Below are 15,850 nucleotides of genomic sequence, written 5' to 3' on the forward strand. Positions count from 1 at the left end.
AATAACAGTAACAATAAAAGCCTATTCTATTCTATTCTATTCTATTCTATTCTATTCTATTCTATTCTATTCTATTCTGAAGCGTTTTTATGAGTGTGGTTGCAGAACTACAACTCCCAGGGTGCAGCGCGGCAGATCCAATCTGCAGGGTCGGTGGCTCGGAGCTGCACATCACCGTTGCCTCACGTCGGTATCTGGCGGATCGGTTGGAGGAGAAATGGCTGCAGCTCTGTCCCGAGCCCTCAAACTGCCCGGTAAGATGTGAATCTTTAGCGGACAGAAACCAGAAGGAGACGTGAGGAGGAGCAGCCGGTTCTCTGGAACCACAGACGCTCCTGTGATGGTCCACATCGCTGCTCCGCTCTTTAAATGCAACTGATTCATTCCACGCATCCCATTGTTTTTTTTTTTGTTTGTTTTTTTTTTATTTACAGTGTTTTCATCTGGATCATCCCAGAGCACTGAGCAGAACTTATATAACCTGGATGATGTTTGAGCTGCATGCTGCCTGTCTGCTGCTGCTGCTAGCCGCTAGCTAATGTTGACAACACAACATGCACTGTCTTTATTTATTTGTTTATGCATGATGTGCAGGAGTGTAATAATATCTGTTGTTTCATTGTTAACACTTTTTGCTGTCGCTTTAATAATGTCTTAGTTATGATCATGCTACAGTAATTGCAATATATTTATTATTGATTGATTTTTATAAATGAAACTAACATATATGCAACCCGTATTATAATTATATGATTATAGCTTAATATTATGCATGAATGCTTTATGTTTTGTTGCTTTATGGACTTACTTCTGGGGAAAAAAGGTGGTATATTTCACTACTCGGGGATTTTGTTAGATAAAATGCATTATTATAGAATAGAATAGAATAGAATAGAATAGAATAGAATAGAATAGAATAGAATAGAATAGACATACTTTAATGATCCCCAAGGCATGTTTTTTTCTTGTGTTTTTTTTTCTTTAGAATAGAATAGAATTTACAATAAGACCCTTATCTGCAAAGCAAAAAAAAAAAAATCCATTATTGCATCATACAATATAATCCTAATATAGTAAATCAGCAGGTTTCACAGGACAATAATCCTGCTCAGATTTTAAATACCAAACCGATTTTCATTGTTTTCTGTGACAGTGACATTAATGATCTAATCTATTCTATTCTATTCTATTCTATTCTATTCTATTCTATTCTATTCTATTCTATTCTATTCTATTCTATTCTATTCTATTCTATTCTATTCTATTCTATTCTATTCTATTCTATTCTATTCTATTCTATTCTAAATGAGTACCCAAACAGGACATTTGATTCTCATCACCTTCCTATGTCTTCCTGCAGGGAAGAAGGGCTCAGAGCTCGGCGAGTACGACCCTCTCACCCAAGCGGACAGCGAGGACGAGAGCGAAGAGGATGACCTGGTCCTCAACTACCCCCGGAACGGCCTGGGCAGGGACGGCTGCCTGGGCTCGGGCTCCTCCAAGCTGCGGGGCGGCAGATCCGGACGGCTGGTGGGAGCCCCAGATGAGGCGCAGGAGGACGAGGAGGAAGAGGAGGACGAGTGGAGGGAGCATCTCCCCAGCAAGTCCAGGCAGGACAGGGAGGCCATGAAGGGCGTCCAGTACTGGAGCCACGGGGACTCGGGAAGGGAGAGGACGGGGGAGGACAGGCGGGGGTCGGGGGGTTTGGGGGGCGCCGGGCTGGGGGTTCACAGCGCCGAGGCGGAGGAGAAGAGGATGAGGGTGAAGAATGCCGTCCGAAGTGCGTTTTTCCTGGTGCCTCTGGTCTTTGCCATGCTGCTGGTGCTGCTGTGTGCGTTCCTGATCCCCTGCCAGAAGGGGGAACTGGGGAAGACGCTGCAGTGGGAGAAAGCACTGGGAGACGCAGGAGGTACAGTACAGACATTTTCAGTTTGCATATTGTTGTTACTTCCACATATAATACACCTGGAATACATCCAGACTCAGAGTTCACGGAGGGTAAAAGATAAAACTGAAAAATAAGAGCTTCTTCTAATGCCCAGCAAGCAGGGAATGTCCTCACAAGTTCTAATAATGTTTTAGTCTTATGTTCAAAGAATGTTTTGAGGATATTTCTCATTTCAACTAGTACTCCTAGAAGGTAAAAGTTAATTAAGACATCATGTTTTAACCCTTGTGTTGTCAGGACAAAACAGTAAAAATTTCCCCATTTTCAACATTTTTGGGAAATTTTTTGAACATTTTTTTGGTGGGAAAAAAAAAGAAATGTAAAAAAATTTGTAAAAAAACTTTTTTTTTTAAAGAACATTCACAAAAAATCACTGGATTTTGGTTGATTTTTTTCTGGATGTACTTAAAGAAAATATTAGAAGTTTTACTGATATAAATGTAATCACTTCAGATATTTTTGAGATTTCTTTGGAGGAATTTTACACATTTTTTGAAAAATATTTACAAGAATTTTCTTGCCAAATTTGGAGTATTTTTTTTTTTTTTTTTTTTTTTACAGAACTTTTATGGGAAACTTTTAAGGAATTATTGGAATTTTCTTCCTGAAGGTTTTTGCAAATTTTCAGAAATTTGGGGATTTTTTTATTTTTTTTTTGCTAAAACCTTCAAGAAGAAAATTCCAATAATTCCTTAAAAGTTTCCCTTAAAAGTTTTGTTAAAAAAAATACTCCAAATTTGGCAAGAAAATTCTTGTAAATATTTTTCAAAAAATGAGTAAAATTCAGAAAATGTTTAAAGAAAAAGATATTTAGAGAACTTTTTTCTGCCTTTAAGGACGGCATTCAGGGAATAGAAAGAAACTTCCTGCTGAAAACATTACCAGAACCTTCCCAGAATGTATTTAGAATAACACAACTCTAGCTGGGTTTGTAGGTTTGTATGGTGAGTTGTGACACGAGTAAAAAGCTCACTTTTTAAACACTAACTCAGGAGTCTGGAGGGTGGAGAGACAATGATGGTTTACCCTTTAATTATCTGCCTGTGATTATACAGGATTCAGACCATAATTCCACCAACCACAAGCTCTGTCTCGACATGAACAGTCCGTGCGTCAGTAACGTGTCTTTACTGATGTATTTTTACCTGGATTTTATACAGTCTGGTCCATAAATATTTGGACATTGACACAATTTCCTGAATGTCTGTCTGCTAAGTACGTCTTGGAGCCAGAGAGAGCTATGCTAATGTTAGCATCAGGTGATATATACACAGCCATAACAAGTACGACTGTTATCTCTCTCGGCAAATAAATGGGCCTGCACATGACGGTCATTGTCTCTAGTTCAAGGGGGCAGTAGGTATTAATAACTCTGCTGTTGGTACATGAGATGCATGATGGCCTGTTTCACTGATAGTGGTAGCTCTTTGGACTTCATAATGAGAAGTGACCTTACCAAACACCACACTTGAAATGAACTCTAGACTTTTTATCTGCTCCTTTTATCTGAATAACACCCACCTGACCATGGAACAACTGAGCAGCCAGTTGTCCAGTTACTTTTGGTTCCTTAAAAAGGTGCAGGGCACATCTAAAATGTGTTGTAATTCACCTGGTTTGGATGTACACCACCAGTCAGAAGTTTGGACACACCTTGTCATTTAATGTTTTTTCTTTATTTTCATGATTGTAGATTCTCACTGAAGTCATCAAAATTATGAATGAACACATATGGAACTATGTAGTAAACAAAAAAGTGTGAAATAAGTCAAAACATGTTTTATATTTTAGGTTCTTCAAAACAGCCACCCTTTGCTTTGATTACTGTTTTGCACACCCAAGGTCTTCTCTCGATAAGCTTTGTGAGGTAGTCTCCTGAAATGGTTTTCACTTCACAGGTGTTCCTTGTCAAGGTTAATTTGTGGAATTTCTTGCCTTCTTAATGGTGTTGGGACCATCAGTTGTGTTGTGCAGAAGTCAGGTTGGTACACAGTTGACAGCCCTGTTTGACAACTGTTAGAATTCATAGTATGGTAGGAACCGATCAGCTAAGTAAAGAGAAACAAGACTCCATCATTACTTTAGGAACTAAAGATCAGTCAGTCCGAAAAATTGCAAAAACTTTGACTGTATCCCCAAGTGAGGTCACAAAAGCCATCAAGCGCTACGATGAAACTGGCTCCCATGAGGACCACTCCAGGAAAGGAAGACCAAGAGTCTCCACTGCTGCTGAGGATAAGTTCATCCGAGTCACCAGCTTCAGAAATCACAAGTTAACAGCAGCTCAGATTACAGCCCAGATAAATGCCACACCAAGTTCTAGCAGCAGACACATCTCTACATCAACATTCAGAGGAGACTGAACAATCAGGCCTTTGTGGTCAAATAGCTGCTAAGAAACCACTACGAAGGAAAAGCAACATACAGAAGAGATTAGTTTGGGTCAAGAAACACCAGGAATGGACAATAGACCAGTGGAAATCTGTGCTTTGGTCTGATGAGTCCAAATTTCAGACCTTTGGTTCCACCTGCCGTGTCTTTGTGAGACCAGAAAAGGTGAACGGATGGTCTCTACATGCATGGTTCCCACCGTGAAGCATGAAGGAGGAGGTGTGATGGTGTGGGGGTAGTTTGCTGGTGACACTGTTGGGGGTTTATTCCAAACTGAAGGCACACTGAACCAACATGGCTACCACAGCATCCTAGAGACCAAGAAGGAGAGTGATGGAGTGCTGCTCAGATGACCAAAACCCAGTCCAGATGGTTTGGGGTGAGATGGACCGCAGAGTGAAGGCAAACTGTCCAACAAGTGCTCAGCATCTCTAGGAACTGCTTCAAGACTGTTGGAAAACCATTTCAGGAGACTACCTCATGAAGCTCATGGACAAATGCCAAGAGTGTTCAAAGCAGCAATCAAAAAAAAGAGTGGCTATGTTGAAGAATCTAAAATATTCCATATGTTCATTCATAGTTTTAATGCCTTCAGTGAGAATCTACGATGTAAATAGTCATGAAAATAAAGAAAAAACATTAAATGAGAAGGTGTGTCCAAACTTTTAACTGGTAGTGTAGACACCCTGAAATTAAAGCTGAAAGTCTTCACTTAAAACACATCTTGATTGTTTAATTTCAAATCCATTGTTGAGCCAAAATGCTGAAAATTGCACCAGTGTCCAAATATTTATGGACTTAACAGTATGTATTATATGTATTTATATGTACACAGAAAACCCAGCTAGTAAATTTAATGTCTTCATACTCAGTTGCTTTCTATGATTCTTCCATTTCCCCCCATTTCTCCTGCAGTTACAAAGCGTTGCTCAGCAGAACACTTTGACCTTCACTCATTACAAAACCAGCCTGCTCATTGTTGAAGCAGCTGCTAAAAGCAAACACTGACTGTGATTCTGCAGCTAGAAACTGTTCAGTTTGTTTTCTTCTTGCTGTTTAGGTGTCACTCCACCCGCACTGGCTTTGTGGGACGTGGACGGGGATTCGGTGGAGGATGTGTTTCTGGGTGTTACCGGCTGGACCAATGATACCCACACCACACAAGGGAACAAAGGTATGTGAGGAATTCTTCAGGCATGGCCACTGAGTGCTGTTTTACTTCCATGTCCTGATGATTAAATGAATTAATTCAGCAGGATTCTTTTTATATCACAGAGGTTCTTGCATTTATTACTTACTACCTATTTTTTCAGTGCCACAAAATGACATCTTATTAATAATAATAATAATAATAATAATAATAATAATAATAATAATAATAATAATAATAATAATAATAATAAAAACATCTTAATAACTCACTTATAACTTAAAGCAACATATGTTCAAGGTCAAGACTGTTCATGAGTTTCATCAGTGTGAACTTTGATTACACCACAAACATCACATTTATGGTGACTGAGCTTCTGAAACAGATATTTTTCAGAGAAGCTACTCCATATTTACCTTTGATTCAGATTTATTTTCCATTTATGCTGATTATAGAAATAATGTGCTGGAAGAAATGAGATACAACTTGTACTTGCAATTTAGCTGGACTGCTTTCTTAATCCCATTGGATATTTGACCATTCCCACACACACCTCTGTTCCCACAAACATTCATGCCCACACAATATAAAACTCCACCTTATACATATTATATTGCTGTTCAAGGTTCGAGCTAATCTTTGACCTTGCAGCCAGCAGAACACCACAGTGGCACACAGGTTTACCACACTCTAAACCAACACAATAGATGAAAAAACATTATGCTAACAATAAAATAAACCTTATTAAAAAATAATGAAATCATCATCAATTTAAGACAAAAGAAATATGATGATAAAGGTGAATAAATAAAAGCAAAATAAATCACATCATGCTGTATAATAAAAACACAGTGGTAGCAGGGACAAATGAGTTTTTATATCTGGTGGTCCTGCACCTACACAGATGGCATCTGCGACGAAGGAAGCGACTTAAATTCACAACAGAAAAGCACTCAGAGAGTGCAGCACTCCTCCAAGGCTGTTCATTCCCCCATATGGCATTGTCAGAAAAATGCAGCATTTTTTTTTTAAATGCAGCGTTTGTTTATCAGTTATTGATGATCAGAAATCAGGGCAACATATAATGTGGCCATTTAATATAGATGTACCCACAAACAAAATGACCTTGCACTGAGCACAGGCACGTGTTTTGCATGTGTACTTTATGTACGTATACCGGATTGCATGACCGAAATATGTAGCAGCCGACGGGAATTGATGTAGGCAGCTGACATTTCGCAATGATACAGAAATCTTTAACAAATCCATGGATCCAGACTATAAGCCACATTACTACCAAAATCTAATCAGGCGGTACTTGTGTCATTTCTGACCTTCACTGAACATTTCATTCCGTCTGTTTTTCAGTAATGTTGCACACAGAATAACAGACAGACAGACAAATGTACATCACATAACTCCACTACGTTCCTTGGCCGAGTAACAAAAGAATTAATAGAAGTACATTCAGTTTAGATCAGACTTTATTATAAAACTGATTACTTGTGGAGGAAAGAACAGTCATCAGCTAAATTTAAATATTGACCACATCTCGGTCCAGCAGGAAAATGACTAAAAATCCATTTCACCTTGTCTGGTCTGAACTCTGTGCACCACTAACTGCCCAGTTTCTGCAGATCTGAGCGACCATCCAGGCTGAAGCAAGCATATCTCAGATATATTTTGGTCTCAAATCATTCAGAGACTCATGGACCATGAGTAGGGCCTTAAACACAACAGAAACTTTAAGAATAAGAATAAAAAGGCAGAGAATGTCTCAAAATATCCTTCCTGTATGCATGCGTCATACCTACTGTTTATACTGATCTAATCTGTGAAATGAATCCGTTACTTTAAGTCCTGAGCCAAATTACTAAAAACCTGTATCTACCTAACAGTTACACCTCTTCTGTCCTCTTTAATCTAGTTGACATTTATACATCCTGTATGTTTTCCTGATTTTTTGGATTTTATCTCCTAGTTTACAGTGCGGTGGCTGTTTCTGCCGTCAGCGGTCAGGTGCTGTGGAGGAAAGTGATGCGGGAGTCTGTGATGTACATCCAGTGTGGTCTGCAGTTCACCACCCAACCCTCACCTGTGTGTCTCCTCATTGGAAAATCCATCATCATGGCTGTCAACGGCACCACAGGTTAGGGGGGAAAAAGGCCATATAAGCTATGTAGGCTTCTACTAATCTGTTTATATCACTTAGATTGTAAACCAGAGCCAACTTCTGCACAACTTTAATACTTATTCTTACGCTGTCTTTTAGTCTTTCTTCCACAAAGTCTGTAATCTGGTTATTATTTGTTGTGATCAGATAGAAAAAGCAGATTTTTAGGATGGATTTCTGTTCACTTCCTCAATCAGATCCAAGGAAAAAAGTCATAAAGTGACATAAAGTGAATATGATCGCTCAACCTTGAGTGTTCAAAGCATTGAGAACAGGTTCAAAGAAGCTTCCTTTCACTCCTCAGGGGAGAAGTTGTGGCCCGTCATGCTGAAGAACATTGAATCCCAGGCGGTGTTGCTTCCAGACCTCCAGGGCGACTCGGTTCCAGATCTGCTCGTTGCCACCCTGCCTGTAGATGAGGTATAGCTACGTCGGCCACCTCCCTCTTTTCCTCATTTATGTGTATATTAAGTTGCACAGAAACATTGTACATGTAACTTCAACTGCAATGTAACTGTACTGGGTGAAAATCTACAATCAGGGTTTTACACAGTTGTAATTTTTAAATGTCACTTTATTTAGCCCATATTTATTTTTTTTATTTCTAACTTAAAAAAAAAAAAATCTATCCTATTTTTCAAGAAAAAAATAATATTTTTAAAACATTATCCTATTTTTTTAAATGTAATTTTATTAATCCTATATTTTTTGTTTTTAATCTATAATTTTAAAAAATGTATTTTATTTTTAAAGAAAGAAATATCACATTTTTAAAAAATTATCCTATTTCTTAAATTGAATTTTATTTATCCTCTATTTTTATTTTTTATTTCTAATTTTTTTTAAAAGTATCCTATTTTTAAAGAAAAAATATAGTATTTTAAAAAATTATCCTATTTTTAAAATTTAAGTTTATTTATCCTATATTTTTAATTTTTCATTTCTAATTTTAAAAAGTGTATCCTATTTTTAAAGAAAAAACATCACATTGTATGACCCCTGGCACTTTTCTTCACAATATCAGTGAAGTGATTATGAGCTGAAAGTTCACAGATCATGTCTTCAGGCCTTTACATTCAGTGACTACATGCCGTTTCCTTTTTGCTGAATTCAATTTTTCAGGCTTTGGATCTCTCCCTGACGCTGATCTCAGGACGGACAGGTGCGATGCTCGGACATCCCGTGCCTTTCAACCTCACCGGACAAGGAAGGCTGATTGGTCCTTTGCTGCATGAGACGCAACACGGGGCGTACTACATCCTCTTTGGACTAGGTAGAAGGAGAAAAATGAAAATATTTTTAAAAAAAAACACTTAAGCGACTTATTCTGCTCAACTACATTTTTATAAATCTTTGTGTTGATGCGTGTTCCTTCAGGTAATGTCGAGGCCATCTCTCTGCGAGACATCTACATTCGCGCCACTTCCAAAATGCCCATAACCCAGGCACTTAGAAAGAGGGATCCAGGATGGGAAGGACTCAAGAAAACCAATTTATCCTCCTTCATTCACATTTACAGGTACGCCTCAGTGGCTGGCATGTAGCTCTTGTTACACTCTACAAGGTCTTATTTGTCTGTTAAATGTTAAACCTCTAATCAGATGGCATGAAGGAGGCACCTTTACAAACCCTGTGGTGCTTGAACCAGTGCTGATGTTATTTCTTCCACTGGAGTTAGAGAGAAAATGTTAGACTTGTTAATCATAATTGAATTTTAAACATTACAGATAGTTTAATCTTTTGAATACATGCTTAAATCAATATCTCATAGATTAAAGAGCCCCATACTCTGTTTATTCCCCACTTTCGTTCAATGTTATATAGCTGCTTTTTTGTGCACGTTAAAGGCCTACAAACCTACAAAACCCAAAGTCCACACCGAATGGAGTTATCTTTAACACAGAAAACACATCACCAACCATTTCTTCTGTTGCTTATCTATATCACTACGTAACACATTTAAATAACATCTTCCTATTACCCACTTTGGCTGCTTCCTCTCAATCATGTCCTTGCTAGAGCACCTTTACTAGAACTATGTGTCTTTGCCGCTCTACCACTCCTCAGTTGTGCATTCAAATATAAATAGTACCATGGAAAGGATTAAATACCAGGATGTCCGCTACTTTGTAAAGACAGAACGTACTGTAAGTAAACAGAAAAAGTACGCACTTCGGAACACAAGACATCTGCTCAGAGACCTCCTGATAAACTTTCTTGTTGCGAGTCGCACCGTCCAGCTCCCTCTGTATTCTTTGGTCTGCCACCAAATACAGAAAAGTCTCAGCCTCTTCATTCACCCACTGTACAGGTCTTGTGTGTCATCGCTCCCTGTCCAATCAGTGGCCTGCACTCTGTAGACGTCACATTATCGGCTCGACTCAACTCGCTTGGAACCCCGGCTGAATAGGTACTAAAATAGTACCTGGTACCAGGTACTAGTCCTAATAGAAAACCTCACAAACAGAGTAGAGTCGAGCTGAGTAGGTGCTAGTGGAAAAGCGGGATTAGGGTGAAGGCAGGGGACACCCTGGACAGGTCACCAGTCTTTCACAGGGTTACATATAGAGACAAACAAAAAGCACACTCACATTCACACCTACAGACAATTTAGAATCACCAATTAACCTCAGCATGTTTTTGGACTGTGGGAGGAAGCCAGAGAAAACCCACACATGCACAGGGAGAACATGCAAACTCCATGCAGAAAGATCCCAGGCCCCGAATCGGGGATCTTCTAGCTGCGAGGCGACAGTGCTCACCACTGATCTACTGTGCAGCCCTCCAGTGACACATCTAGATTAGTTTAAATGTTGTGTCTGACTAAATGAAGTCTTCTCCTCTCCAGAGGAGCTGAGCATGCGGAGTTCTTGCTCCCTCTTGTGACTGGTTTTGGCAACAACCACAACAACCTGGACACGGTTTCGAACCTGAACGCCAGCAGAAGTGACTGGGTGTTGGTGTACGGATCCAGCAAGCTGTCAGTTCTCAGACAGAAGGACTTAAGAAAAGAATGGACTTTCAACTCAGCTCCCATCCACAGGTACAGCCCTGCACAGCTCTGTGTCACAGCGGACTGCATTTCTTTTTTCATGTCTGTTCATGCCAAAAATACTAGCTTTTATGATTAGATTAAAAAATACAAAGCAGTTAGCGTGAAATCAGACAGCTCTGGTTTCATACATCCTCTCACTAGTGTAAAAAACCCTACATGAAAGCACAAAACAAAGTATGGATCAGTATCTTCCTAAATGAGTTCTTTTTCTGACAGTCAACCAACCCTGGGACACTTCAATGATGATGGAATCCTTGATCTTTTCATTCAGCATTCAGCAAACGGTACCATGAAGGTGAACCTCTCATACTTTATTTTCAAGGGTTACATGAATTCAAAGGCTGACATACTTGGTGGCATCTTATACTGTCATGCATGTTAGTTCTAATTTGACAGTTTTTCCCTCTTCTTTGTCTTTCAGACGCAGATCGTCGATGGAGCAAACAGGGACGTTCTCTGGACGTCAGAGTTTGTGTGTCCTCATCTCGTTTTGGAAGCATCTGCAATCTCCACCTCAACCGGCCAATCAGCGTTCCTATTCTGGGCCAGCGAACCAATCAAAGCACAGAGAAATGTTACCAAGACAACGGTGAGTCTTCCCTTAGAGATCATTAAGGCAGATCTGCTGATGGAATACAAACACTGTATAAAACAGAAAGAGCAGCTTCGGTAGAAATCACGAGCGCCGTTTATTTCACTCCGTTATCTTTGACTTTGAAACCCAGTGTTCTAAACTGTCCACTCTGGCTGTCCAGGTGACACAAGGTCTTGCTGCACCAGAGCCGCTCATCAGAAAACTTTTCCTGCTGCATCCTGCGTATCCCTTAATCCTGCTGGAGCTCACCAGTACCACGGACACTACAGTCACATCTGCAGGTAACGTCACCGTGGTTAAAATGCACTTTAGCCACAACATACCGTAGAAAAACGTCTGCTTAAACTCTCTGAACCTCAAGGAGCTCCTGGATGTGTCTTTGCTCCTGTTACATTTTGTTACAAACAACATACAGGAGACAAGTCAGAGGAGTCAATTAACCCTCGTGTCATCCTGCGGGTCAAAATTGACCCGTTTTAAAGTTTGAAAATGTGGAAAAAAATAAATATTTTCACAGTGAAAACTTCCACATTTCCAACATTTTTGGGAGATTTTTGAACATTTTTTGGTGGAAAAAAAGAAATGTTGAAAAAAAAATGTTTTTTAAGAACATTCAGAAAAAAATCAACCAAAATCCAGTGAATTTCACTGGAAGACTCACCTATCTCTATCTCTCTCTTTTAAGCTTAGGTGTTGTCATTTTCCTGATTGAACTGCACATTACGCTTTATATACACTACGATTCAAAAGTTTGGGGTCCCTCAGGCAATTTCATGTTTTATATGAAAACTCACACTTTTATTCATGTGCTAACATAATTACACAAGGGTTTTCTAATCATTAATTAGCCTTTCAACACCATTAACTAACACAATGTAGCATTAGAACACAGGAGTGATGGTTGCTGGAAATGTTCCTCTGTAAACCTATGGAGATATTCCATTAAAAATCAACCGTTTCCAGCTAGAATAGTCATTTACCACATTAACAATGTCTAGACTGCATTTCTGATTCATTTAATGTTATCATGCTGCCATCTTCACTCAGTGCTTTTCTTTCAAAAATAAGGGCATTTCTAAGTGACCCCAAACTGTTGAAAGATAGTGTAATCAAGGACTGTTAGAAAGTTGAAAATCTGATTTTTTTCTTTTGATTTTGCAGTTTCTCACTGATAAACAGTTTCAATTTAGGATTTTGTTAAAAAAAAAATAACACAAAAAACATGCCTTTTAAACCTACGAGTTTCAAGGTTCAGATGTTAATGCATAGTAATAAGTATTTTTAAAATAATCCCTTTGCTCTAAATTCCTATGTAAGAAAAACCTGTCCACATAGACGTTCCTTATGTGATGCATGTATTCAGGTAATGAAAATGTTCTATTTTCTCCTTCCTGCTCTCTGACAGTGAGCTACCAGGAGCATCAGAAAGACGCCTCCTACATTACCGTGTCCTCCAGACCAACGCCTGACTCTGAGCCTGGTGCTCGGATAGTCAAGAGCATGAGCCTCAGAGCTGCTATCACCAAAGGGCAGATTGTCAGACTAGGAGAAACCAATAAGAACGGAGGGCCCATTAAACCGAGCGCCTTCGAGATCTACAAGTTCTTCCGGCGTCTGACCTTCAAACGTCAGGTGAGAAAGACCGTAATGTGAAAGCATGTTGGAGAACAAAACAGGAGATTTATTTGAAGCCTGTATTTATACATATATATACACTCCCCTCCAAAAGTATTGGAACAGTGAGGTCCATTCCTTTATCTTTGCTGTACAGTGAAAACATTTGGGTTTGACATCAAACGATGAATATGAGACGAGAGATCAACATTTCATCTTTTATTTCCAGGTATTTACATCTGGATCTGATACACAACTTAGAAGATAGCATTATTTGTACTGGAACACCAGTTTTTTTAATTATTTAATAGATTAAAACGAATAAGACTTAATATTTAGTATTATATTTAGTTTATATTTAATCGTAAATCCTTTGCTTGCAATAACTGCACCAGGCCTGTGACCGTTTTGCATTTGTTCTTTTCACTGCAGCCTCTTTCAGTTGTTGTTATATTTGGGTCATTTCAGAACTGGAGGACATTTGGGCTTCACATTTTTGAAAAATAAATGTTCTCTTTTACAATTTTCTGCTCCATATTCATCAATAATAGGTAATAAACTATCAAAGGCTGGATTGGCTCAGCTTTCACATCAATGGTACCATTTTTATTCCATGTTTTATGTGTTGTTTTCTAACCCTACTCTATTCACAGTAACAGGGTTGCTAATCCATGCTAATGTTAGCTTTTTCTCAGCAGTAGAAGCTAGATATTTAGCTAGCTGTTACTGCTGACCAGGAGAACAAACTTGAGAGAATATGAAAAATAGAAGAGAGGACATAGCTTCTTCTACCCATTCTTTTGGAAAACTGTTTGATGAAGTTAATTCCAGCGTTTCATGTGATTCATTGTTCTTCTTCTTCTACCAGCTAAAAAGGATTACGCCAACAGGGTTGTTGTAGGACACATGCATAATAATTATAATTTAAAATTATTATATTGATTAAAAGTTCCCACAATTACCAGAGACATCAATGAAAAAAGTAATACCAAAATAAAGGAGGTTTAAATTTCATTTTAACTGTTTTATTTGAGATTCAATTTGATCATCAAGGGGGTGGGACAAGAGAAAAATGACATTTTAGGGGGAACTCTAGACTTATTCGGTATTTTAAACATTATTTTCTCCTAGATTTTTTAGATTTGGTCTCAGGACAAGTAAATTTACACAACAACTGCATTTTTTATTATTTTGTCCATTTGAAATTTGATGAGTGGGACGTAAAATGTCCTCCAATCCTGGAATGACCCATTTATGTATATAAAATATAATCTGTGATTTTAGTCAGTGATAAATCTGTCTTATGTGTGTTGCTTTCAGTGATTAACCAACTCTGCACCCTGCTAGAAGCGGTACGACTTAAAGGACTGTGTGAGGATGAAAGGGACAAAAGCTGTGGATCGTTCTGCACTTGAATTCATTTGAAGCTGTTTACATCTCGTTAAGTAGAATTTCACTTCTGTTACTTGAGCAAGAGATTTGTATTGTTTTGGTATACATTATGTTGCTTATTTAAATTATTTGACTTGCATTTAGGAAGCCTGTAATATTTAACTGAATGTTTATAATGGACATGATGACAGGGGAGTAACTTTCAACTGGAATTTATTACCAACTTTGAAGCACAATAATGTGATGAAAGAATATGTAAATGCATTCACAGTATGGTTCACTCATAACACTTCCAAGGCCAGTATTTTCCTGTGCTGTCATTCCCTGGTCACATGCATTTCCTCCCCCTGAAACCACTAATAGTGTTTCTACTGCTCATTATCACAATATGTAGTATATAGGGAGTCTGTAAATATTTAATGCTGTACAGTATTTATTGGTTTGCTTTAGGGTTTTGTTTTGTTTTTTCATGTTTGAAATTTTGACTGATCTTTTAATGTACAGTAAAGTCCAGAATTATTCATCCCCATGCCAAATTTGAATTTATAGTTATTTTTTTATTCAACTAATAGGGTTATTCTAACTTCCTCTGTTTTTTGTGTCATACATTTTAACTATTTCTGTGGTCTTTGTTCAGTTTTACAAAAAAATGCCATGTCCAAGATGATTTATATCCAGTAATCAGTGTCAACGCCTTTATTCACACATCAGTTTTATTTGATTAGTAAGTATTTTTTCTGGCTGTAAATGGCATAAACCAATGACAAAAAGCAGAAATAGCTTGTGTTAGAGATGTTAATGATACATTTGAACAATTTTATGCTTTAATGATACTTTTTTTTAAGAATATGCAGCTTCTATCCCATTCTAAATAGTTCTCGTAACTTGTACTATGTCCTAGATTTTTTGAATACATTAGAAGCTGAGAACAGCTCAGGCAGTAGTTCTCTAGTTAGTTTCTAGTCAATCGCAAGTCATGGCTACAACCAACGAGCAAAGTGAGCTGGTTATTATAGTTGCACATTGTTGCTGCTCACATGACAGAGAAAAGCTCGAAAGTCATTCAAAATTAGCATCAAAAAGTACAATGAGAGCAATACTGAGAAATTCCAAAGATTTTAGTTGGAAGCCAAAAGTTTCCCAAGCAGAATCCAAGAATCACCACCATCCTGATGAATCTGAGCAACTGTGTGAACGATATCTCAATTAGACACTATAGCAGATTGTGAACAAGCAATGAAAGAAGACCCTACTTCTCCAAGACAGACACACAGAGCTCACCTGGACTAAGTTAAAACACTCGCACCAGTGACACAAAGAGCAGAAAAGTCCACAAATTCGCTTTAAATCAAAAGTTGGCATGAGGATGAATAATTTAACTGCATATAATCAACCACTTTCTCAGAAGATGTGGCTGCTAAAGGTTCTGGCATTTCAATGTAAGCTGCAACTCCTCAAGAGAAAGTAAACTGCAACGTGTCTCCTGCTGTTTATTTATTGGCTCGAAACAGTTCTATTATTGTTGTTACACA

The 15,850-nt window shown here is 38.3% G+C and overlaps 1 protein-coding gene across 2 annotated transcripts; it reads left to right on the plus strand.

The window, feature by feature from the left end:
* Positions 1-107: 107 nt before the first annotated feature.
* On the plus strand, positions 108-15,799 carry fam234b (family with sequence similarity 234 member B). 2 transcript variants are annotated; one of them, XR_008599738.1, is made up of 14 exons: positions 108-254; positions 1,361-1,909; positions 5,400-5,513; positions 7,471-7,638; positions 7,967-8,082; positions 8,785-8,935; positions 9,040-9,181; positions 10,511-10,705; positions 10,934-11,012; positions 11,139-11,306; positions 11,473-11,593; positions 12,718-12,944; positions 13,084-13,155; positions 14,247-15,799. XR_008599738.1 is itself a non-coding variant. In XM_023293088.3 (13 exons), exons 1-13 carry the CDS (start codon positions 218-220, stop codon positions 14,247-14,249), a joined length of 2,070 nt encoding a protein of 689 aa, XP_023148856.2. In that variant the 5' UTR covers positions 108-217; the 3' UTR covers positions 14,250-15,799. The 2 variants fall into 2 exon arrangements, 1 of the variants encoding a protein (XP_023148856.2); XM_023293088.3 differs by lacking the exon at positions 13,084-13,155.
* Positions 15,800-15,850: the final 51 nt, after the last annotated feature.

The sequence above is a fragment of the Amphiprion ocellaris genome, chromosome 19, assembly GCF_022539595.1.
Source record: "Amphiprion ocellaris isolate individual 3 ecotype Okinawa chromosome 19, ASM2253959v1, whole genome shotgun sequence".
Taxonomy (NCBI): Eukaryota; Metazoa; Chordata; class Actinopteri; family Pomacentridae; genus Amphiprion; species Amphiprion ocellaris.

Coding starts and splice junctions, on each gene's coding strand:
- fam234b (XM_023293088.3), top strand. CDS start 218: ATGGCTGCAGCTCTGTCCCGAGCCCTCAAACTGCCCG. Junction 1,910..5,399: donor AGCACTGGGAGACGCAGGAG/GTACAGTACAGA, acceptor CTTGCTGTTTAG/GTGTCACTCCACCCGCACTG. Junction 9,182..10,510: donor TCCTTCATTCACATTTACAG/GTACGCCTCAGT, acceptor TCTCCTCTCCAG/AGGAGCTGAGCATGCGGAGT.